This window comes from Saccopteryx bilineata, chromosome 4, assembly GCF_036850765.1.
Source record: "Saccopteryx bilineata isolate mSacBil1 chromosome 4, mSacBil1_pri_phased_curated, whole genome shotgun sequence".
Lineage (NCBI taxonomy): Eukaryota > Metazoa > Chordata > Mammalia > Chiroptera > Emballonuridae > Saccopteryx > Saccopteryx bilineata.
Window position 1 is genome coordinate 154,806,729 of NC_089493.1, and position 23,394 is coordinate 154,830,122.

Sequence of the window (23,394 nt, forward strand, 5' to 3'; positions counted from 1 at the left end):
ACTTTTTTTATAACAGTCACGTTAGTAGAAAGAGAGGAAATTGTGTCCTTAAGGTAAGGATTATTGGACATTGGTGAAAATGGAACCATTGGGGACGAAGGAAGAAAATGAACATTTATTATTTCCTCTGTGGTGAAAACTGGTAGAAGATGCTTTAGACACAATTTCTCAATTAATTTCCCACCCTATTAAGGAGGTACTTTTCTCCCCAAGGTCCTATAGTTAATTATTGACAGAAGGCCAGGTCTGCCTGACTCAGAAGATCATCTTAGTTTTAAGAAGCTAAAGAAAACTTTCCAAAGTTTGCTGTCTTAGACTTCTCTTTCTGGCTGTTACTATTCAATTACATACTACAGCAACAGAGATTTGGATTAGCTTTAGGAAAGAACTTCTCTGGAGGTCTTTAAAAGAGAAGAATAAGTAAGTCTCTCAAGTACTTAAGCATCTGGGAAAATGCAAGTAACACTTTTCCTCATGAGAAAAGCTAGACCAGTGTACCTTTCAGAGTTTATCAATTAGTGCAAAAAGCTCTTCTTAATCTCCAACTATGTGACAGACAGCAGCACTGGGGAAGGAGCATAAGTCAGGTATGCTTTGCCAGTTCTGACTACATGATCTCAACCAGTTTAAAATTTCTCTTTAGTTTCTTTATTTAAAAAAAGAGAGAGTGCCTGACCAGGCGATGGCGCAGTGGATAGAGCGTCAAACTGGGATGCCAAGGACCCAGGTTCGAGACCCCAAGGTCACCAGTTTGAGCGCGGACTCATCTGGTGCAAGCAAAAGCTCACCAGCTTGGACCCAAGGTCTCTGGCTCGAGCAAGGGATTACTCGGTCTGCTGAAGGCCCACGTTCAAGGCACATATGAGAAAGCAATCAATGAACAACTAAGGTGTCACAACGAAAAACTGATGATTGATGCTTCTCATCTCTCTCTGTTCCTGTCTGTCTGTCCCTATCTATCCCTCTCTCTATCTGTTAAAAAAAAAAAAAAAGATAGTAACTACCTTACCAGTTATTGTGAGATTTATATAGTAAATAAAGCACCTAGCACAGTGGCTGGTACACAATATTATGTGCTCAACAAAGCTATTATTGTTGTTGCTGTCTCAGACACCTTTTATTAGATGCTGAGGAATAAAGTACAAATGGAAGCAAGTGTCTGCCTTCAAATAGCTAACAGCCTAGCCAGGGAAACAAATGTCAAAAAACGAACAAAGCAAAATTACCAAAATTCATTATGATTAATAGTCCTAGAACAATGTCCACATGATAGTAGGATCCCAAAAGGAAATAGTGATCAACTCGGCTCAACTGGATTAGGGAAAGCAACTGTTGGGCAAACAAGTGTGTTACAAGTGTGTTAGGCTTGCTTGCACTTTGCCTGATGGGTGCATGAGCACGGGGCAGTGCCATGTGTGTACAGTCTATGTTAGGCTATAGATGTTTGCCCACAGGGTAGCAGATTGTAAATTGCAGATTGCCTGCCACCATTGAGAGGGGCCAGTGTTTGATATTGTTTGACAGAGAAGGGGTCCCCACCACCTGTTTTGCTGTCAGCCCTGAGAGAAAGAAGCAGTTTTCCCTGCCTGCTTGCTAGTCCACCGTCTCCAGACTGATAAACGAAACCTCCTCCGCTCTATAGTACCTCTACCATCTGCCCGAATCCAAAGTGAACCTGCATGCCCACAACCACTGGCCTTACAGCAACGCTAAAATCTGTGTTACAAAGACAAACGTTCCTGCCTAATCACTAAATGCTCTAATGTACTGTTGGTAATGTCTTTACTTTTCGGAGGCAGCACTCAAACCCAACTACCCCCCAACCCCCTAGAATGTGCTTTCTTTGTCAATCTACAACCCACAACCCAAGGGCGTCTTCTATATTGCCCAACCTCTGCAACCAACTCAACTGCTGTATCATTACATCTCAAAACAGCTCACTGCTTCCCAAAAGCACCAAACACCAATATGCAAGTTTCAGAGAAAAAAATTTTTATTTTAGTTTCAAAATTAGTTTCATGCAGCCAAAACAGTGGGATTACCTGACATACGAAACTATTACACATCTGTACATGTGCACATGCATACACACACACTTTAAGTTATAGGAAATAAAGTTTATGTTGGCAGGTAGTGTTAAAAAAATAAAAGTTGCAGACATTAGTAACATAACTCAACATCCTTAATTTGGTATAAATGTGACATGTTTTCTTGTATTCTACTAAATCATTATAACCTAAACTATTTTATAGAACTGGTATGTTGAAATTTAGCCTTACTGTTTTAGCTTATGCTCCGATTCCAAAGCTAAGAGTAATGCGGAAGTGATGTGCATAGCAGGGTTATTTTAGAGTAATAAAAAGGGATACATAGAGGCCATATATAGTGATATAAACTTGGAATAAGAAAAAGAAATTCAGGCATCCAAGCAACAAAGTGATTGGCAGGCCAAAGAAACCCAGGGTAAGCCAAGAATCAGTCTCTTTTTCTGGTCCAAGCAATGGTATGTTAAACAAGAGCTCCCTGAACACAGCATACCTACTTACTTCTCAGTGTCCAAGGAAATCTGGGCAGCTGTCCCACTGTCACTCTTGCTCTGGGCTTTTCTTTGTCTCCAAGTCAACACTTTCAACAAAAAAGAAGAAGAAAAACTGTTTGTTAGCAGTAGACTCTGAATCCAAAAGACAAAGTGTATATGAAGAAGCAAAGTTTAAAACCCTATTCCACTGGGAGACGTCTGCCATTCTAGCAGAGAATAACGCCTGTAATGTATGGACTGAAACTGCCAGCTACAAGATATACTTGGATTTGCTAATGAAATCTATCCCCTATTTTCCACGAGAACTAAAGACCTACTTTATACCAAGAAACGTTTTTGTATATTATCCCAACCTGCAGCACCCACGGGAGAGATTTATACTTCTCCAATCAAAATTCTGACTGGCTTAAATTAAGATTAAAGGTAATTAAAGTTTGTCCTCTACCCTCCCGAATCATCTTCAAACAGAATATTATCAAGACGTCTCCTAATTCTATACTTGGGTAACTATGTTGTTGGGTATTTCCGCCCCTTAAATACAAGACTTTATATTTGTCCCTGTTCTTTTCAGGTGAACATTCCAGACTGTGGAGTTACTCTGAAGTCTTGATTCTGTCATCTGATATCGGCTCACTTTTCCACCTCTGTGTCATCTGCATATGTGACAAGAATACTTTCTATAAATATATCCAAGTCACTGGGGGAAAATGGTTGTAAAGGACATGGCCAAGGACAGAAAACTGTAGGTATTATCAGAGAAGCCTATCTTTTCCCCCTGGTCCAAGTTTCCTGTAAATATTTGATCAAGCAAATATTTATCAAGAATCTTCAGCCCTGGCCGGTTGGCTCAGCGGTAGAGCGTTGGCCTGGTGTGCGGGGGACCCGGGTTCGATTCCCGGCCAGGGCACATAGGAGAAGTGCCCGTTTGCTTCTCCACCCCCCCCCTTCCTCTCTGTCTCTCTCTTCCCCTCCCCCAGCCAAGGCTCCATTGTAGCAAAGATGGCCCGGGCGCTGGGGATGGCTCCTTGGCCTCTGCCCCAGGCACTAGAGTGGCTCTGGTCGCGGCAGAGCGATGCCCCGGAGGGACTGTCTCTCCCCGTTTCCAGCTTCAGAAAAATACCAAAAAAAAAAAAAAGAATCTTCAGTGTGCAAGTAATTTGAAGAGATAGAGGTGGGGTTCTTGCTCCTAAAGACCTTACAATGTATTCAGGGGGACAGCACATACATTAAAATAACTGTAATACCAAGTGTAAGAGATGTGCATGATAAAACAAGATCATACACACAAGCAACTATTAATAGTATTTGTCTCTTGGGAGGATGACAGGAACACTTGAAGACTAGAATAGGAAGGAGGTATGTTTTTCACTTCATACTTTCTGTACTGTTAAATTAAAAATTAAAAGGGAAAAAGAGATCAGATTATAGAGAGTAGGCAATCTATTTCTAATGTTCCTTCCAACCCAGAGATTTTAAAAGTAAAAATAAAGTACTGCAGGAGAAAAACATCCTGGACATAGTTGTATAACCACCTTCAAATCCTCCTCCTACTCTATCAGCCAGCCCACATTTCTCCATCTTATGTACAAGGACTTCATGAGAGATTTTATCAAGTGCCTTACTGAAATCAATTCTTAAAAGGTTGACACCTGACAGATTATAGAAACCTTTAAAGGTTGTTTTTTCTCCTCTCTTTTTCCATTTGTCCCCCATTTTTTCTAAAAGAAATACCTGGAAACCACTCCACAGACAGGGCTGGAAACAGAATTAATTGCTTCTAGCACTTTATATACCTCTACTGCACTTATAGCACATTTGTTATTTTCTTGTATGTCAGTCTTTCTACATCATGTAACTTTCTGAATTTAAGAGATTCTAAGTTTTTTTAAAGTATTATTTTATTGATTTTAGAGAGAGAGGAAGGAAAGAGAGAGAGACACACAGGAACATGTAGCAGTTCCTGTATGCGTCCTGCCCGGGGATCAAATTGGCAACCTCTATGCTTTGGGACAATGCCCTAACCAACCAAGCTCTCTGGCCAGGGCTTTCCGTTTTACTTTGGTCTCTTCAGTATCATCAGCAGAATCAAGCACAAAAGATGCTAATAAATACCTGCCAAATAAATCATAGCAACGGATTCAAGGAGAAAAAAAAGAATTCTTGCTTTATGAGGACCTACTGCGTACCAAGGACTCTCTAAACATAATTTCTAATCCTTAGAATAAAACCCTACAAGGCATATATCATTACCTGTATTTTATAGATGCCACAATATTAAATAACCTGATCAAGATCACAAAGCTAAACAACAGCAACAACAACAACAAACCCCGGGGACTGCAATACAAGTCTTTCTTTTTTTTTTTTTTTTTTAAATTAATTAATTAATTAACTTATTTATTTTTACAGAGAGAGTGAGTCAGAGAGAGGGATAGACAGGGCAGACAGATAGGAATGGAGAGAGATGAGAAGCATCAATTATTAGTTTTTCATTGCGTGTTGCAACGCCTTAGTTGTTCATTGATTGCTCTCTCATATGTGCCTTGACTGTGGGCCTTCAGCAGACCGAGTAACCCCTTGCTGGAGCCAGCGACCTTGGGTTCAAGCTGTTGGGCTTTTGCTCAAACCAGATGAGCTCGTGCTTAAGCTGGTGACCTCGGGGTCTCGAACCTGGGTCCTCTGCATCCCAGTCCAACGCTCTATCCACTGCGCCACCGCCTGGTCAGGCAATACAAGTCTGACTTTAAAGAAGCATATGTTCTTCTATAAGAGCAAGCTGCCTCTCCTGAGAAATTAGAGGTTAAAGGATGGGAAGAAAAAATGTGATAAGTGGTAAGTGAGTGGGCAGGTGGAAAAGAATCTGAGGGGAGAGAGCAGACAGCTGTGAACTACATGCTAATTCTATTATTTAATGCTATGATCAGTGTAGATGGGACTGAGACTTGTAGCTAACTTTTTCCTTTGAAACCTACTACCCCTACAAAGGAACAGAAAGGTGTAAGCTGACCTTAAAGGAGCCTCCAACTCCAGTTTATGAGGGTTGAAATAGCTATTTCAGCCCTGGCTGCAGCCATGAAACTGAAATCCAAAACCCTTGCACCCAAAGATTTCCAAAGAGAACAATGGAATCTGAGGACAGCTATCAGAAAAACAAGGACCAGGGCAAGGTAAAAAAAAATAGAGGAGAGGAGGGCTATCACTAAGAGCTGAGAGAGCCACCTGTAAGTCTACAATCATTAATTAAGCTCTTTATATACACCACTGAATGGAATACACCCTAAGGAGCTGTACTTGGAACTTGCCTTGGCACTGTTAAGATACCAGAAAGCAGCAATGCCTAGTGGAATAAAGAGTTGGACAAAATGGTATATAAATTGGGATTCTACTAGCTGTTCACCATAGGCAAATAACTTGACCTCTAAGAGTATTAGTTGACTAACCTACAAAATTAGATGATATAGCATCTACCTTCATGGGTTTTGGTAAAGATCACATCAGATAATCCAAATAAGTTGTTAGAGTGGCCAGCCCACAGAAAACACTCAGCAAACGTTTAAGTTGCTAATAGTAATTGTCATTTATTACTCTTCCAGACTTATTTCTTATCTTTGCCAAAGATTTAAGCCCATCCTTAGAATAAGCACTTACCAGCCTGTCTATAATTTGGGTTAGGTCTTAGTCTTAAGTGGTTCCCACACTAATTTGCACTAACATAATGGACAGCAAATAACCAAAGCATTACAGAACAATTATCAATATTATGTAAACATCAGTACACTTATTTCCAAAATCCAAAGACAAGCAATCAAAAATAAAAGCACAGAGCCTATAAAAGTGAAAAGAATGGCTCCGTGAGGAGAGCAGAAATTACATATACAAAGAACAGACATTTGTCATCCTCAATTTCTCTCCCTCAATCTCAAAACCACCTCAGCAGAAAATAGCGGGAGGCCACAGATTTGTATATGTTCCTGTTAAAAGTGCCCTTCCGCCAGCTGGGTACATCCTCAGTGGGCTGTAAAAGGAAGAAAAGGAAGAAGAAGAAGAAGGGAAGGTGCACTTCACCTGCATGTTGCCTGCTGCAATGCTGCTGGCCTCCCCTAAGAAACCAGTCCCACCTGACCAGGCGGTGGCGCAGTGGATAGAGCGTCAGACTGGGATGCAGAGGACCCAGGTTCGAGACCCCAAGGTTGCCAGCTTGAGCGCAGGCTCATCTGGTTTGAGCAAAGCTCACCAGCTTGGACCTAAGGTCTCTGGCTAGAGCAAGGGGTACTCGGTCTGCTGTAGCCCCACAGTCAAGGCACATATGAGAAAGCAATCAATGAACAACTAAGGTGTCCCAACGAAAAACTAATGATTGATGCTTCTCATTTCTTTCCATTCCTGTCTGCCCTATCTATCCCTCTCTCTGACTCTCTCTGTAAAAAAAAGAAAGAAAGAAAGAAACCAGTCCCAACAAAAAGGCTATCATTAACATTAATTATCTACCATTCTCTGAGAGATGTGGCTATTTAAATTTAAATCTTAATTAGAATTAAATATTACTGTTCACAAAAACTAGGGTACAACTAATAGCTTCATATTCATTTTTGAAATATCCCCTAATTTTTGTGAGCAGTATATATATAATATATATAATATAAATATATGTAATAAATATATATATATAATATAAAATTCAGCTCCTCAGCATACCTATGAGCCACATTTCAAGTGCTCAATAGCCACACATGACTACTGGCTTCCACATTTGACCCCACAGATATAGAACATTTCCGTCACTACAGGCAATTTCATTGGCAAGCACCGTTCCTTTAAGAGATAACCAGAACTAATACTATCATTCCTTAAGTCTGTTTAACTTGGGCACAAGAAATCCAAGTCTCTCTGGCATCTCTCATCACCTAGATTCAAATCCTCACATAACTCTGATCTGTCATCTGGGGGAACATTTCTAATCTGACTTGAACACCCACTCCTACTCTCAAAATGACTCTGCCTTCTGGAATTTGTGTCAGTGATCAACAAGATCCCTAATGTTCTCAAACTCTTCTGAAAGTTCTCTTCACCTTCTTGTGGTTGTCTTCTGAGGCTACGCCTCTTGTTGTACCTTCTCAAGTACGTACTGACTTGTTTCTTCTTCCTTACACCACAGTACTACTGACCTGGAGTTGAAGTAGATGGCCTCTTCCTCCTCGTTCTTGCTTCCCGCCTACTGGGGAAACCTAGTTTGGAGCACAAATCTTGTGTTACTTGTGCGATCTCACCCTGAAGTAGTAGTCATCTCCTATCCTCCTGGTCACCTGCCCCCCACCAGCCACCTACACTTCCCAGCCATTCACTGAAAATTTTAACATATCACTTACGGTTTTCCTCTTCACCACTCCTGCCATCATTCTTGGTGATTTCAATATCTATACACTGTATTAGACTAAAGCATATGAAGTTGCAGCTTTTATAGGTTTCAACCTAAGGTATGTTCCATCCAGTACTCCTGACCACTTGACCATCTAGTCCCATGATCATACCCTCCCAGCCTTTCTCAAGGCGGGCAGGGTTCTGAAGGAAGTAAGCCTAATGCCCTAAGTCATCTATTGTATGTGATGAATTAATCTCTGCATCTAGAATGGCTGGTACCAGTTTTGTACCATTCTTGAGAAAAGTAGGATAACAATCTGTTTATTTTCTGTGTTCCGTGGTTCCGACGAGAAACCCTGGTTGAGCCTGTTAATAATTGTGCTGCTTGCAAGATCTCAATTTCAGAAGTCCCATTCTCTGATCACCACCACCAATCTTTTCCAACTCTCTCCCTCTAGTACTCTAACTGCAATAATTCTTCAGTGCCTGTAGGACATCTAATTTCAGACTATCACCTTTTCAGTATCCATTACCCTGTTATGGCCTCAGTTTCCTTCTTACCTTATTTAGATCTCAGTAATCACATGAACAATTCCTTCAAATATTCTCTTAACTTATTTTTAATTTTTCTTGTACTCCTTGGCAAAACCCAGTTTTGGTTAAATCTAGCCCTCCACCTTATATGTTCATATGAACATTATATGTTCCTACATAAGCAGCACAACAGTGCTGACTGGGCTCACGTTATATTTAAGACCACAAACCTCAAGTGGCCCCTCAGTACTGCCTAGCAACCCTAATATGTTTCCATAGTCAGTTCATTCTTGGACTCTTCCAGAGGCTATTTCTCATCTCCTGCACTGTCCTCCCACCTCCAGTATACATTCTGACTCTGATGTCATCTGTTCTTTTCTGTTTCAATGTAACAACTTTATCGAGCTACCACTCACCCATTACATATAATTCACTAGTTCAAAGTATAATTCAATGGTTTTTAGTATATTCACAGAGTTGTAGAACCATCAACTTTAGAACATTTTCATTCACTGAAAAAGCAATTTATTCTTAGTAGTCATTAGTCTCCATTTTCCCCCAAACTCCAGTCTTAGACAACCACTAATCTGCTTTCTGTACCTATGGATTTGCCCATTCTGTACATGTCCTATAAATGGAATCCTACAGCACGTGGGCTTTTGTAACTGGCTTCCTTCACTTAACATATGTTATAGCACATGTAAGTGCTTCATTATTTTTTTTCCCACTGTGGCTGCATCATATCACATTCTCACCAACAATGTACTCCACATTTTTGCTAACATTTGTTATTTTCAGGTTTGTTTAATAGATATCCTAGTGGGTTTAGGGTATTAATTTCATTGTGCTTTTGACATGTATTTCCCTAATAACTAATGATGTTGATCATCTCTTCATGTTCTTGTTGGCCATTTGTAAATCTTTGGAGAAATGTCTGTTCAACTCCTTTGGTTTAACTGGGTTATGTTTTTGTTGTTAAATGGTACAAGTTCTTTTTTGGGGGGGGGTACAAGTTCTTTATATACTGAAATCTAGACCTGTGCAGACATATAATTTGTACATATTTTTCTCCCATTCTGTAGGTTTTCTTTTCACTTTGATAGTGTTCTTTGGTGCACAACAGTTTTAAAATTTGATAGAGTCCATTTTATCTATCTTTTTTTCATGTTGCTGGTGCTTTTGGTGTCTAAGAATCTAAGAAGCCACTGCCAAATCTAAGGTCAGGAAGATTTACCTCTAAGAGAGTTTTATAGCTTTAAGCACTTACATTTAGGTCTTTGATCCATTGTTTTGTATATGGTATAAGGTATGGGGTACCACTTCTATTGCATGTGGATATTCAGTTGTCCCAGCCACATTTGTTCAAAGACTTTTTCACCCACTGAATTGTCCTGATACTGTTGTCAAAACTGATTGTGCATAAATGTCTAGTTTTACTTCTAGACTCTCAATTCTATTCCATTGATCTATATATCTATCCTACGTCAGTACCACACTGTTTTGATTAACAAGTTATAAAATCAGGAAGTGTGAACCCTCAGCTTTGTTCTTATCAAGATTGTATTTTGGCCTGACCAGATGGTGGCGCAGTGGATAGAGCGTTGGACTGGGATGCAGAGGACCCAGGTTCAAGACCCTGAGGTTACCAGCTTGAGCGTGGGCTCATCTGGTTTGAGCAAAGCTCACCAGCTTGGACCCAAGGTCGCTGGTTCAGGCAAGGGGTTACTCAGTCTGCTGTAACCCCATGGTCAAGGCACATATGAGAAAGCAATCAATGAACAACTAAGGTGTCGCAACAAAAAAATTGATGATTAATGCTTCTCTCTCCATTTCTGTCTGTCTGTCTCTATCTATCCCTCTCTCTGTCTCTGGGGGGCAAAAAAAAAAGGACTATATTTTGGCTCTTCTGGTTCCTTGTATATTCTAATCTCAAAAAATGGAGTCACCATTAACCCAGGTGCTTGGGCAAAACCTTAACATAACCCAAGTTTTCTTTCTTACACTACACCAAATCCTGTAGAGTCAACCTTCAAAATACAGCCCAAATTTGACAATTTTTTCACCTCTCAGCTAACACTGTTATCCAAGAAAGTATTAAACCTTGTCTGGAATACTGCAACAGCCTCCTGCTTAGTCTGTTCCCTTTTACATTTTGCTCCTGTCCCTCAACAGACTATTTTCCACACAGTAGCCAGAGTTAGATTACATCACTCCTTTGCTCTCATCCCTTCTAGGGCTTTTCATCATATTTAGAAGAAAAGTACAAAATTCCCATGTGAACTGACCACTGTTTCTCTCTCTCCTATTTTTCCTTGTTGTTCATCCCACTTCATTCATTGTGGCTTCCCTGCTACACTAAGAAACACGTCAAACACATTCTTGCATTAGGGCCTTTACATATTCCTTTACCTGGAATGATTATTCAAATATCAATTCAAAAAGTCTTCCTTAATCTCTTTATTTAAGAGCCCCCCCCCCCATCTTTCCTACCCAGGTCATTCTCTAGCCCTTTTTTAGCCTTACTTTTCTTAAATTTTATTTATTTCCTGCCATGAGAATATAAGCTTCATGAGAGTACAGATTTCTCGTTTGTTCAGTGCTGTATCCTCAACTTACACAACAGTAGCTGGGTTATACAGTAGGTGCTAAATAAATATTGGGGCTGTCCGTTAAAGGAGTATAAATAAATAAACAGCACAGTCATCTTATGAATTATTCAGGGAGACTCTCTAAGTTGAGCATCTTATAAGTGGGCTTAGCCAGAAGCCTGAGCTAAAGCTGCCTTCTCTCTCATCCTGACCCTTAGTCATAAAATTTGAGTGATTCTCTCATCAAAAGATTCTCATATCTGTCCACTCCCACTGACACAGCTTCATTACTTGTCTCCCTGTTTCTAGTCTCAATTGATCCAATCCATCTTTCATAATGCTCAAAGAACTCAGGCCTAGTATTACCAGTTGCATGCATAGGAAGCCTTCTGTGACTCGAGAAGGCCCCAATCTCTGCACTTGAACAGAACCCTATGTTCATATTTATCATAGCGCCTCTCATAAAACATTCTAACTACTGTGTTACCTATTTATTTCTCCCAGCAGAAACTCTCTTCCTCACTTCAGAATTCCACATTCCTAGCATAAAATTGACACTTAATATAAATATATATTTAATGAGTCAAATTGGCAAGGTAGTTTCTTATTCACAAGTTTGATGAAGTATTTTCTTGGCTTTAAGAACAGAATATTTTTAAAACTTAGATTAAAATGTCTCTAGAGCCTGATCTGAAATAACTGTTGAAATGGAAAGACCTTATCTGCCTCATTCCACTCAATAAATAAATTCTTATTATTCTCTTGGGTACTAGATTTCATCATCTTATTCTATTAGAGATAGCTTCTAACCCAAAAATCCTAATGACAATATCAACAGTACCTAAGTATACACAACCCTAAAAAAGGCAGGCGTCCTCAGGTCCGTTTTACAGACAAACAAGAAGGAGCTCAGAAGCTTCACTCCTAGAAATACTTGGTCTAGGCTATGATTCCAAGTCTGTTAGATCCTAAAGCCAGTACAACACCAAACTGCCTTCTTTGCTGCTCAGAAGCCACAGAGGACCCCTGTCCCTATACAAGTTGCAGCAATTTCCTTTCAAGTTGAGAGATAAATTTCATTTCTCAAGAGGTACATCTGAATGTTGAGCTCTTGACCTTAACCTCCAATGCTGCTGTAGTCAGCCCCTGCATCTGAAGCGTCAGCATGTTCAACGCCTTTCCATACAAAGACAAAAATACTCATATAAAAATATTCTTAGCAGTGCCCTCTACCTCGAGGAAAGAGTCAATACTGAGAAAATCCTTAAACCATACAATTCCAATTTAGGATGTAAAAATAAAGGCTCTAGAACCATTATATTTTTATGAACAAAATTTCTCAGTCTATGAGGTATTGAATAATTTAGAGGTCTTAGAAAAACAGCCATTTGTCTAGTTCCTACTAGTACTTGTATATAATATTTATAGCTTAATCTTTTTCTCTAACAGCTGGAATTTTTATTTAAGCAATCTGACAATATATATTGAGAATTCCAAAATAACTCATCTTCTAATCCATGAATTATACTTTGGGAAACTACTCTGAGGAAATCATCTGAATTCAAATGAGATCATACAAAAAAGATATTTTATCAAAGTATTATTTATAACAATAAAAAATTTAAACAACCCAATGTCCAAATAAAGAATAAAATACTATGCAGGAATTCAAAATAGAGACTGAAAAGAAATATACCAAAACATGAACTGTAATTTGGGAAGGGGAGGGTGTTGGTTTTAGGTGATTATTTTGGGATGATTATTTTTCTATATTGTCCTTTTATTTTTTCAATGAGCATATACCATTTTAATCATTTAAAAACTGTTCAAATACGGAGGGACACCCTAAATGAAAAAATAGACCTAGGCAATGATCAACAGTGACAATTACTTGAAAGCCAGAAAGATCAGTCTGATCCCACTGATCAATTTTAACATCATAAAAGAAAGGTAATCAGATAGTATGTAACCTCCCAATCTGATGGAATATAAAATACATTATACTTATGAAGTACTCTTGTCAAAAATAAATTAAATAAAACTGGATCTGATCAAGCCTCAAATCTAACTAAAGTTTCTAGAAAATATAGTCTGGAACAGAAGAACATTTTAAAGATAGAAAAAGGATACAATCAGCCAAGATCCAGGAGAGAAATTCTAAAAAACAAAAAGCAAGTCTCTTTAACAAATAAACCATTAAGAAAAAAAGAGAAAGAAAGGAGGATAGCATAGATTAAAAGAGGCATAACAAAAAAAAAAAAAAGGCATAACAGAGACGAATCTATTGTATAAGCCTTGTTTAGACCCTAATTTGAACAAACCATTAAAAAATTAAGAGAACTGGACAAAGGGAGATGCTGACTGGTACTATAGCATTATTATTATTATTATTATTTTAAAACAGTCCTTATCTTTTAGAGATACACATTAAATTACTTATAGGTAAAATGAGAAAGAAATCTAGTGTGGGGGTGGATGAACGGCAAGTTATACATGATAAAAGACTGGCCACCTGCTGATAATTGCTAAAGCCGCAAAATGGGTGTACAGGGATTACGTTGTTAAACAATAAAAAAAATTGTCTCAAAATAAAAACTGATGTTAAAAGCTAACTATGTAAAAACAAAAAAGTAAGGAAAGGATATACAAAGTGCCTCGGGTTGAGGTGGACCATTGATGAATTTTTTCCTAAGTAAAATTTCCCTGAAATCTTCAACAATAAAGATATACTACTTTTTAAAAATGTTAGAAGGTGAAACAAACTAATGATTAAGAGTGGAGCCCTTGGATAAATAGCAAATTCCAGGGCTGAAGCCGAAGTCAAGGTAACCCCATGACCTTTTCTAATAAAAAGTAAGAAAGTGCTCAAAGAACAGATGGGCATAAGCCAAAAAGTCATAAAAGACAACCTGAAGTGACTTTTGAATGTGGAACAATTTGAACATCAAAATGACTACTTGAAAAATGATTCATAACACATTAAATTTAAAAAATGAATCCATAAATCCATAACACATTTAGACAAACATTAATGAGGAAGGAGAGAGAGAGAGAGTTCCTCTCTAGAGAAGAATACCAGTCATAAAAACAAGGCACCATTTACTACAACAGTAATAATTAATTTAAGCAAGAATTACCAATGGATGCTAAAACCATGGGTGAATGCCTGTTTAGGAACAGGATATTCTTACAGCCTTAAATCATCACCCCACAGATGACATTACTGAACACAATGGGAAAAGGGTACGTTTACAGAAGAAAATCTGATAGACGCCACCTGAAACAAGATTGAGTTTAACAACCCCAATAGCATAAATTACTATCACTTGCTCCCTGATGTAATTGTGTAATGGGCTGAATGTTTGTGTTCCCCTAAAATCCATGTTGAAATCCTAACCCCAGACATTAGAGTAATGGCTGTGTGAGAGATACCCTTGATCTCTCCCCTTGAAATTTCAACAAACTGAATAGCTATAACTCAGTAAAAAAAAAAAACCCGCCGGGGTCACAGGCTTGCCTGAAAAGATAGTGCATTGAACTGATTAAAAGTGGGAATGGTAAAAATGAAGGGCAGAGGATAAAAAGCAGTCAATGGAGTTCTGCAAAGAGCAGCCTGGAGCATCTGGATTTTCACCTGTCTGGGCTCTAGAGTGGGGAGAAAACTGGAGTGACTGGGTCTTCTTCAGCTGGGAGGAGATTGGAGGACATCTGGAGAGACACTGACCCTACGAGGTGGCAGATAAAAGGATCCCTGCCAGTGTTCCCATGGTCTGCTGGCAGCCCACACTTGGGACACAGACAGAGATGTACAAAGTGTGGTCCCCCAGCATCCCATATCCTGCCTCCTGCCCCTCACACATACAGAGTGTGACAGAGACATACCCCACAGCTAGTTCTACAGGGTCACTCTTTCTCCTGAAGAACAGAGTAGCTGTGCCTGGTCCCCCCGAACTGTTGAGTCACAGGAAGGAATACCCAGGGGCCTGAGATTGCCACTGTAAACCTCACAGCATGCCCCACCCATCATCACAACTGCAGCTCCACCTCCATCATTGGGACAGCAGCTTCACAGCAGAGGGTGGCCTTGGGATTTTACAGAGCTAGGACCTGTAATCCAGCACCATCTACTGAAAAATAATAGAATAACCTCTTCTTTTTCTACTTATTTGAGTTCTTTTTTGTTTCTTTCTTTTGGTTGCTGTTTTGTTTATTTTTGATTATTGTTTTTTGTTCTTTATTTTTTTTGTGATTCTTCTCTTTTATTTATTTTTTTAAAATTTTATTTTTCTGAAGCTGGAAACGGGGAGGCAGTCAGACTCCCACATGCGCCTGACCGGGTTCCACCCGGCACGCCCACCAGGGGGCGATGCTCTGCCCTGCCCATCCGGGGCATTGCTCTGTCGCGACCAGAGCCACTCCAGCGCCTGGGGCAGAGGCCAAGGAGCCATCCCCAGCGCCCGGGCCATCTTTTTGCTCCAATGGAGCCTCGGCTGCGGGAGGGGAAGAGAGAGAAAGGAAGGAGGGGGGGCGTGGAGAAGCAGATGGGCGCCTCTCCTGTGTGCCCTGGCCGGGAATCGAACCCGGGACTCCCGCACACCAGACCAATGCTCTACCACTGAGCCAACCGGCCAGGGCCTCTTTTATTTTTAAATTAACTCTTTATTTTACTTTTTATTTCTAACTTACTCTTAATTTTTATTTTTTTTGTTTGATTTCTTAACAATACTAACCTCAAATGCCATTAAGGCAGAAAAACACAAATACCATGACTATCCAAGAAAGATGCAGTTCAGATAGAAAATGAAAAATATCCAGAAAGCTATCTCAATCACATGAATACCTTGGAGTTAAACAATAAAAAATTCAAACCTGAAGTTCTGAAAATACTCAGTGAGATGTGAGAAAAGACTGCTAGGCAATTTAAGGAGCTCAGAAAACAAAATGAGTACTTCACCAAAAAGATTAAAACTTTAAAAACAGAGATAAAGAACTCAACCCATGAACTGAAAAATGAACAAGGAAGTTTAGCTAATAGAAGAGGCCAAACAGAGAATCAGTGACACTGAAGAGAGGCACTAGAGATGATAGAGACAAAAGAGAAACTCAAGAATTTTTAAAAAATTAGCTCTATGAGAATTGTCTGACTCCATCAGAAAGAACAAAATAAGAATAATGGTTATATTAGAAAAGGAAGAGAGAGAGAAGGGAATGGAGAGCCTATTCAAATAAATAATTGATGAGAATTTCCTAAGCTATGGAAAGACTTTGGAACCTGGCACATAGAGGTCACAGGTTAGATCCCTGGTCAGGGCACGTATGAAATGTAATCAGTGAGTACACAACTAAATGGAACTAAGTGAAACAACGAGTTGATACTTCTCTCTCTCCCTTCTCCTCTACCTCTCTCTCCCTTCCTTCTTCCCTCTCTTTCTCTCTCCCTCCCTCTCCTTCCACTCTTGCAATCAATGAAATAAATTAAAATTAAGAAATATTAAAAGCAATTCTTTCAAAGATTTTATTTATTTATTATAGAGAAGGGGGGGAGGAGCAGGAAGCATCAACTCCCATATGTGCCTTGACCAGGCAAGCCCAGGGTTTTGAACCGGCAACCTCAGTATTTCCAGGTTGACGCTTTATCCACTGCACCACCACAGGTCAGGCACTAAAAGCAATTCTTTAAGAAGAAAAATTTAAAAGTTTAAAATATGAATAAAAGCCCTGGCCAGTGGTGTGGGGGATAGAGTGTCATCCCAGAAAACTGAGGTTGCTGGTTCAATCCCAGGGTTGCTGGCTCAATCCTGAAGGAACCAGCTCAACCCAAGGTACCTGTTCAGGCCTGGTCAGAGCTCAATCCCAAGCTTGACCTCAAGATCACTGGTTCAAGTCCCAGTCAAGGCAGGTATAAGAAGCAATCAATGGGCACCCACTGAGTGGAACAAGTTGATGCTTCTTTTTCTCTCTCACTCTCCTCTTCCTCTCAAAAAATAAAATAAAAGTATAAATAATAAAATGACAATAACTACATATCTATCAATAATTAAAGGTAAATGGATTAAATGCTCTAATCAAAACACACAGGATGGCAGCTCTGGCTGGTTGGCTCAGTGGTAGAAGTCAGCTCAGCTTTGGAAGTTGTGGGTTTGATTCCCGGTCAGGAAACATAGGAGAAGCGCCCATGTGCTTCTCCACCCCTCCCCCTCTCTTTCCTCTCTCTCTCTTCCCCTCCTGCAGCCAAGACTCCATTAGAGCAAAGTTGGCCCAGGCACTGAGGATGGCTCCATGGCCTCCACCTCAGGCACTAGAATGGCTCTGGTTGCAAAGGTCCAGATTGCCTCCTGGTAGGCATGCCAGTTGGATCCCAGCTGGGTGCATGCGGGAGTTGGTCTCTCTGCCTCCCCACTTCTCACTTCAGAAAAATACAAAAATGGAGTGACATCAGAGAAATGGCGCCGTGAGGAGTGCGACTGACAAATCTCCCCAAAATTTCAACAAGTTCATCAACCAGAGACAGAAAAATCTATCCTTGGAGTGTCCGGGAGTTCCACACACTGAAGGCAAAAGTAGGGTTGAGCAAAAAATTGACTAAATATATAATCAACCCTGAAGGAAATAAGTTGGACAAAAAAATACTCTGCCTTCCTCACTAGCCTGAGCAAAGGCTGCTTTCACTTGGAACTGAGAGTAGGGGATGGCTAAGGGTGTGGAGGAGGCTAGGCTGCGACACAGATGTTCCTTCAAGCCGAGGAAAGAGTGTGCCTGTGGTGAATCAGCCCACACAAGCAAACGCCCACGCCGCGAGCATCCCAACCGCCCGCACCACAGGCAGCAGCTGCCAGCGGCTCACAGGGAGTGTGCCAAAGCAAACTACCCTACACCCGAGCTTTTCTAGGCAGGCGGGGCGCCTCACCCAGCCATTCAAGCTAACAATCAAGCCTTGGGGGAGGGGCACGCGGGCAGCTTGCAGTCCTTTCTGTAGCAGATCGGTGGATCCAATCACTGAAATTAGTTTAACCCACAGTCTGCTCACCTCCCAACTGACCTACGCAGCTCTAGTTGACAAGCTCTCTCTCAGTTCAGCGATCTAAGACAAGAGGTGTGATATTTTTAGTGCCTCTTGCTAAAGGGGTGGGGGCAACTTCTGATTGGCAGAGCTTTCATACTCAGGGATATACGCTAAAAAGAGGGACTTGGCAGATGTTAAGACCTCCTGTACTGCAGGCAATGACTGGTGCATCTTCTTCCCAGCCAAAACAGGTTACAAAGTGCAAAAAGCCTGGGGAGAGTGCTCCCACAGAGTGCTAGGCTGCTGAACAGGCCTGGAGGCTCATAGAAAGTCACCTTGAGAGCAATTGGCTCCCAGCCCCGCGTGATTACACTGGCAGCTCTGACTGCCAGCACCTTACCCAGAGCCCTGCATTGAGTGGGGATAGAGTGAGGATTTGCCAGCTCTTTGAGCCTCTTACTCCCCAGGCAGAGGCAGCGACAGCCTCAGAGCTGGATCATCAGGCTGCTAATTCAGGAAGGAGAGAGTAGGAGAGAGGCTATGGGAAAATGAACTCTCTCATTGTCGGAGCCTGCAAACGCTAACAAGCCTTGACTACCAACGAGACTGAAGCCTAATATATGACATCGCCCTAGAGTCTCATCAACTGCAAATCTCTACCTAAGCGTGCCACAGGGGCAGAGCCTGGGGTACAGAGTCACCGACCAGGAAGAAGGAGAGGAAATAAAAAGAAGTTAACCTCTCAAAATCAAGAAAAATCCACAGACTTTATAACTTGCTCCACTGTTTTTTTGTTTCTTTCATCTTCTTGCCTTTATTATTATTATTTCTATTTCCTCCACCTTGGACCTTTAATTCTCTGCCTGTCTTTTTCTGTCCTCTTCTTGAACTATACTACCCATAAGTGTTACATTTTATTTCTTTTCTTCTTCTTTACTCTCCATGAGGGTTACACTCCAAAACCCTTAACTCTCTCTCTCTCTCTCTTTTTCTTTTCTTCTTTTCCGTTTCCTCTTTTTCTTATTTCTCCCTATTAGTTTCTTCTTTTCTCCTTTTACTTTTCCTCTCATTCAATCCTCAATCACAAACAAATTATTTAATTTGGGACTCAAGTTTTTTTTTGTGTGTGTGGCATTTTGGGTGCTTTTTACCTCGCTTTTTAACTCATTAGCATTCCTCCCAACCCAGGATCTCAATTCTATTTAGTTTTTGCTCCACTTAATACAATAGTTTTTTTTTCCTTCTTTCTGTTTCCCTCTTATCCCTTTCATTATATCTCTTAGTCAACCCATCACTTACAAGCAAATCATTTTATATTTGACCCAAATTTTTTCCTTTTTTGCATTTTGTGGGTCCCTACTTCCTTTTTTTGCCCCTTGAATACTTCCCCCCAACTCAGGCCCTCCGTTATAGGCAGTTTTTGTTCCATTTAGCATAATATAATTCACAGTTCATCACGATATTTTCCTAAGGAGGAGGGAAGAGGAGGGGAAGAGAAAAAAAAATGGGGGAGAAAAATAATAAATTATTATTGGGTTTTTTTTGTGTTTTTTTCCTCCAAATTTTTTTTCTATTTAAAAAAACTTTTTTTTAACTTTTTATTCTTTATTAATTTTAATTAGTGCTATTAACAAGACCACCCTCAGATGCCATTAAGAAAAAGGAAATCGAATATCATGGATACAAAAGATAGAGAAGTAGCAAAGATAGATGTTGAAAAATCTATGGAGAAAAAATGTAATATATTGGAAACCTTGGAGCTAAATGACAGATAATTTAAAATAGAAATCCTAAAAATACTCAGAGATATACAAGGAAACACAGAAAGGCAATTTAGAGAGCTCAGAAAACAATTCAACGAATACAAAGAATTTGAAACTATAAAAACAAATCAAACAGATGAAAAACTCAATTCTATGAACTGAAAAACAAGATAACAAGCTTAGCTAATACAACAAGCCAGATAGAAGGTAGGATCAGTGACATAGAAGACAAGCAACTTCAGGCACAACAGAGAGAAGAAAAGAGAGACTCAAAAATTTTTAAAAATGAGAAAGCCCTACAGGAATAATCTGACTCCATCAAAAAGAATAACATAAGAATAATAGGTATATCAGAGGGAGAAGAGAGAGAAAACGGAATGGAGAAATATATTCAAACAAATAATAGACGAGAACTTCCCAAGCCTGTGGAAAGAACTAAAGCCTCAAATTCAAGAAGCAAAAAACACCGAGTTTTCTTAACCACAACAAACCTACTCCAAGGCACATCATAATGAAAATGGCACAAACCAACGACAGAAAAAATTCTCAAGGCAGCCAGGGAAAAGAAGAATACAACATATAAAGGAAAGCCTATTAGATTATCATCAGATTTCTCAGCAGAAACTCTACAAGCTAGAAGAGAGTGGACCCCAATATTTAAAGCCCTGAAAGAGAGGAACTTTCAGCCAAGAATACTATACCCATCAAAGTTATCCTTCAAATACAAAGGAGAAATAAAAACATTCACAAATACAGAAAAGATGAGGGAATTTATCATCAGAAAACCCCCACTCCAGGAAATACTAAAGGGGGTTTTCCAACCAGATTCAAAGAACAAAACAAAACAAAACCACAAGTAAAAGCTCCACCAAGAACACAATAAAACCAAATTTAAACTGTGACAACAAAAGCAAAAAAAGGGGAGAGGATGGAGATTAACAGTAGCAAAGGATGATGAAGTGCAGAAACACTCATAAGATAGGGTACTACAATGAATATGGTAGGTACCCTTTTCATTACTTAATGGTAACCACCCTTGAAAAAACCACCACAGAAGCACATGACTTAAAAAAGGTAGCAACAGAGAAAAGAAGTATGGAATGCAAACAAACAAAAACAAATGATAGAAAAACAAAAGAGAAGAATCAAACAAGATACAAATCTAACAGAAAGCAATTTATAAAATGGCAATAGGGAACCCACAAGTGTCAATAATTACACTAAATGTAAATGGATTAAACTTACCAATAAAAAGACACAGAGTAGCAAAATGGATTAAAAAAGAAAATCCAACTGTATGCTGCCTACAAGAAACACATCTAAGCAACAAAGATAAAAACAAATTCAAAGTGAAAGGCTGGAAAACAATACTCCAAGCAAATAACATAAAAAAAAGCAGGCGTAGCAATACTCATATCTGATAATGCTGACTACAAGACAGAAAAAGTACTAAGAGACAAAAATGGTCATCTCATAATGATTAAGGGAATACTGAATCAAGAAGACATAACAATCCATAATATATATGCACCAAACCAAGGAGCACCAAAATATATAAGACAGCTACTTATTGACCTAAAAACAAAAACTGACAAAAATACAATCATACTTGGAGACCTCAATACACCGCTGACGGCTCTAGATCAGTCATCCAAACAGAGAATCAATAAAGATATATTGGCCTTAAACAAAACACTAGAGCATCTGGATATGAGAGACATCTACAGGACACTTCATCCCAAAGCGACAGAGTATACATTTTTCTCTAGTGTACATGGAACATTCTCAAGAATTGACCATATGTTGGGCCACAAGAATAACATCAGCAAATTCAGAAAAACTGAAATTGTACCAAGCATATTTTCTAATCATAAAGCCTTGAAACTAGAATTCAACCGCAAAAGAGAGGAAAAAAACCCCACAAAAATATGGAAACTAAACAACATACTTTTTTTTTTTTTTTGCATTTTTCTGAAGTTGGAAACGGGGAGAGACAGTCAGACAGACTCCCGCATGCGCCCGACCGGGATCCACCCGGCACGCCCACCAGGGGGCGACGCTCTGCCCACCAGGGGGCAATGCTCTGCCCCTCCGGGGCGTCACTCTGCCATGACCAGAGCCACTCTAGCACCTGGGGCAGAGGCCAAGGAGCCATCCCCAGCGCCCGGGCCATTTTTGCTCCAATGGAGCCTTGGCTGCGGGAGGGGAAGAGAGAGACAGAGAGGATGGGGGGGGGTGGAGAAGCAAATGGGCGCTTCTCCTATGTGCCCTGGCCTGGAATCGAACCCGGGTCCCCCGCACGCCAGGCCGACGCTCTACCGCTGAGCCAACCAGCCAGGGCTTAAACAACATACTTTTAAAAAATGAATGGGTAAAAGAAGAAATAAGCGCAGAGAATAAAAGATATATACAGACAAATGAAAATGATAATATGACATATCAGAACCTCTGGGATGCAGCAAAAGCAGTAATAAGAGGGAAGTTCACATCACTTTAGGCCTATATGAACAAACAAGAGAGAGCCCAAGTGAACCACTTAACTTCACACCTTAAGGAACTAGAAAAAGAAGAACAAAGACAATCCAAAACCAGCTGAAGAAAGGAAATAATAAAAATCAGAGCAGAAATAAATGAGATAGAAAACAGAAAAACTATAGAAAAAATTAACAAAATAAGGAGCTGGTTCTTTGAAAAGATCAACAAAATTGACAAACCCTTGGCAAGACTCACCAAGGAAAAAAGAGAAAGGACTCATATAAACAAAATCCAAAATGAAAGAGGAGAAATCACCACAGACATCATAGATATACAAAGAATTATTGTAGAATACTACAAAAAACTATATGCCACCAAATTCAACAATCTAGAAGAAATGGATAAATTCCTAGAACAATACAACCTTCCTAGACTGAGTCATGAAGAAGCAGAAAGCCTAAACAGACCAATTAGCAGGGAGGAAATAGAAAAAAACCATTAAAAACCTCCCCCAAAATAAAAGTCCAGGCCCAGACGGTTATACTAGTGAATTCTATCAAACATTCAAAGAAGACTTAGTTCCTATTCTACTCAAGGTCTTCCAAAAAATTGAAGAAGAAGCAATACTTCCAAACACATTTTATGAGCCCAACATAACCCTCATACCGAAACCTGGCAAGGACGGCACAAAAAAAGAAAATTACAGACCAATATCTCTAATGAATACAGATGCTAAAATACTAAACAAAATACTGGCAAATCGAATACAACAACATATTAAAAAAATAATACATCATGATCAAGTGGGATTCATCCCAGAATCTCAAGGATGGCTCAACATGCGTAAAACAGTTAACGTAATACACCATATCAACAAAACAAAGAACAAAAAACCACATGATCTTATCAATAGATGCAGAAAAGGCACTTGATAAAATACAACACAACTTTATGTTTAAGACACTCAACAAAATGAGTATAGAAGGAAAATATCTCAACATGATAAAGGCCATATATGATATCAGCCAACATCATATTAAATGGCATAAAACTGAGGACTTTCCACCTTAAATCAGGAACAAGACAGGGTTGTCCTCTCTCTCCACTCTTATTTAACGTGATGCTAGAAGTTCT

The 23,394-nt window shown here is 39.7% G+C and overlaps 1 protein-coding gene across 4 annotated transcripts in view; it reads right to left on the reverse strand.

Annotated features, from left to right (window-relative positions):
- The window catches only part of UIMC1 (ubiquitin interaction motif containing 1), a 164,181-nt gene that overhangs the window by 7,618 nt on the left and 133,169 nt on the right, over window positions 1-23,394 (reverse strand). For 2 of the 4 annotated variants that reach the window (XM_066272305.1, XM_066272304.1), the window contains exons 9-10: window positions 7,705-7,764; window positions 2,547-2,625 (exon numbers count right to left, since the gene is read on the reverse strand). In XM_066272305.1, coding sequence (XP_066128402.1) covers window positions 2,547-2,625; window positions 7,705-7,764 — 139 coding nt within the window. The remainder of the gene's footprint in view (window positions 1-2,546; window positions 2,626-7,704; window positions 7,765-23,394) is intronic. The other 2 variants (XM_066272308.1, XM_066272306.1) reach the window with 1 other exon arrangement.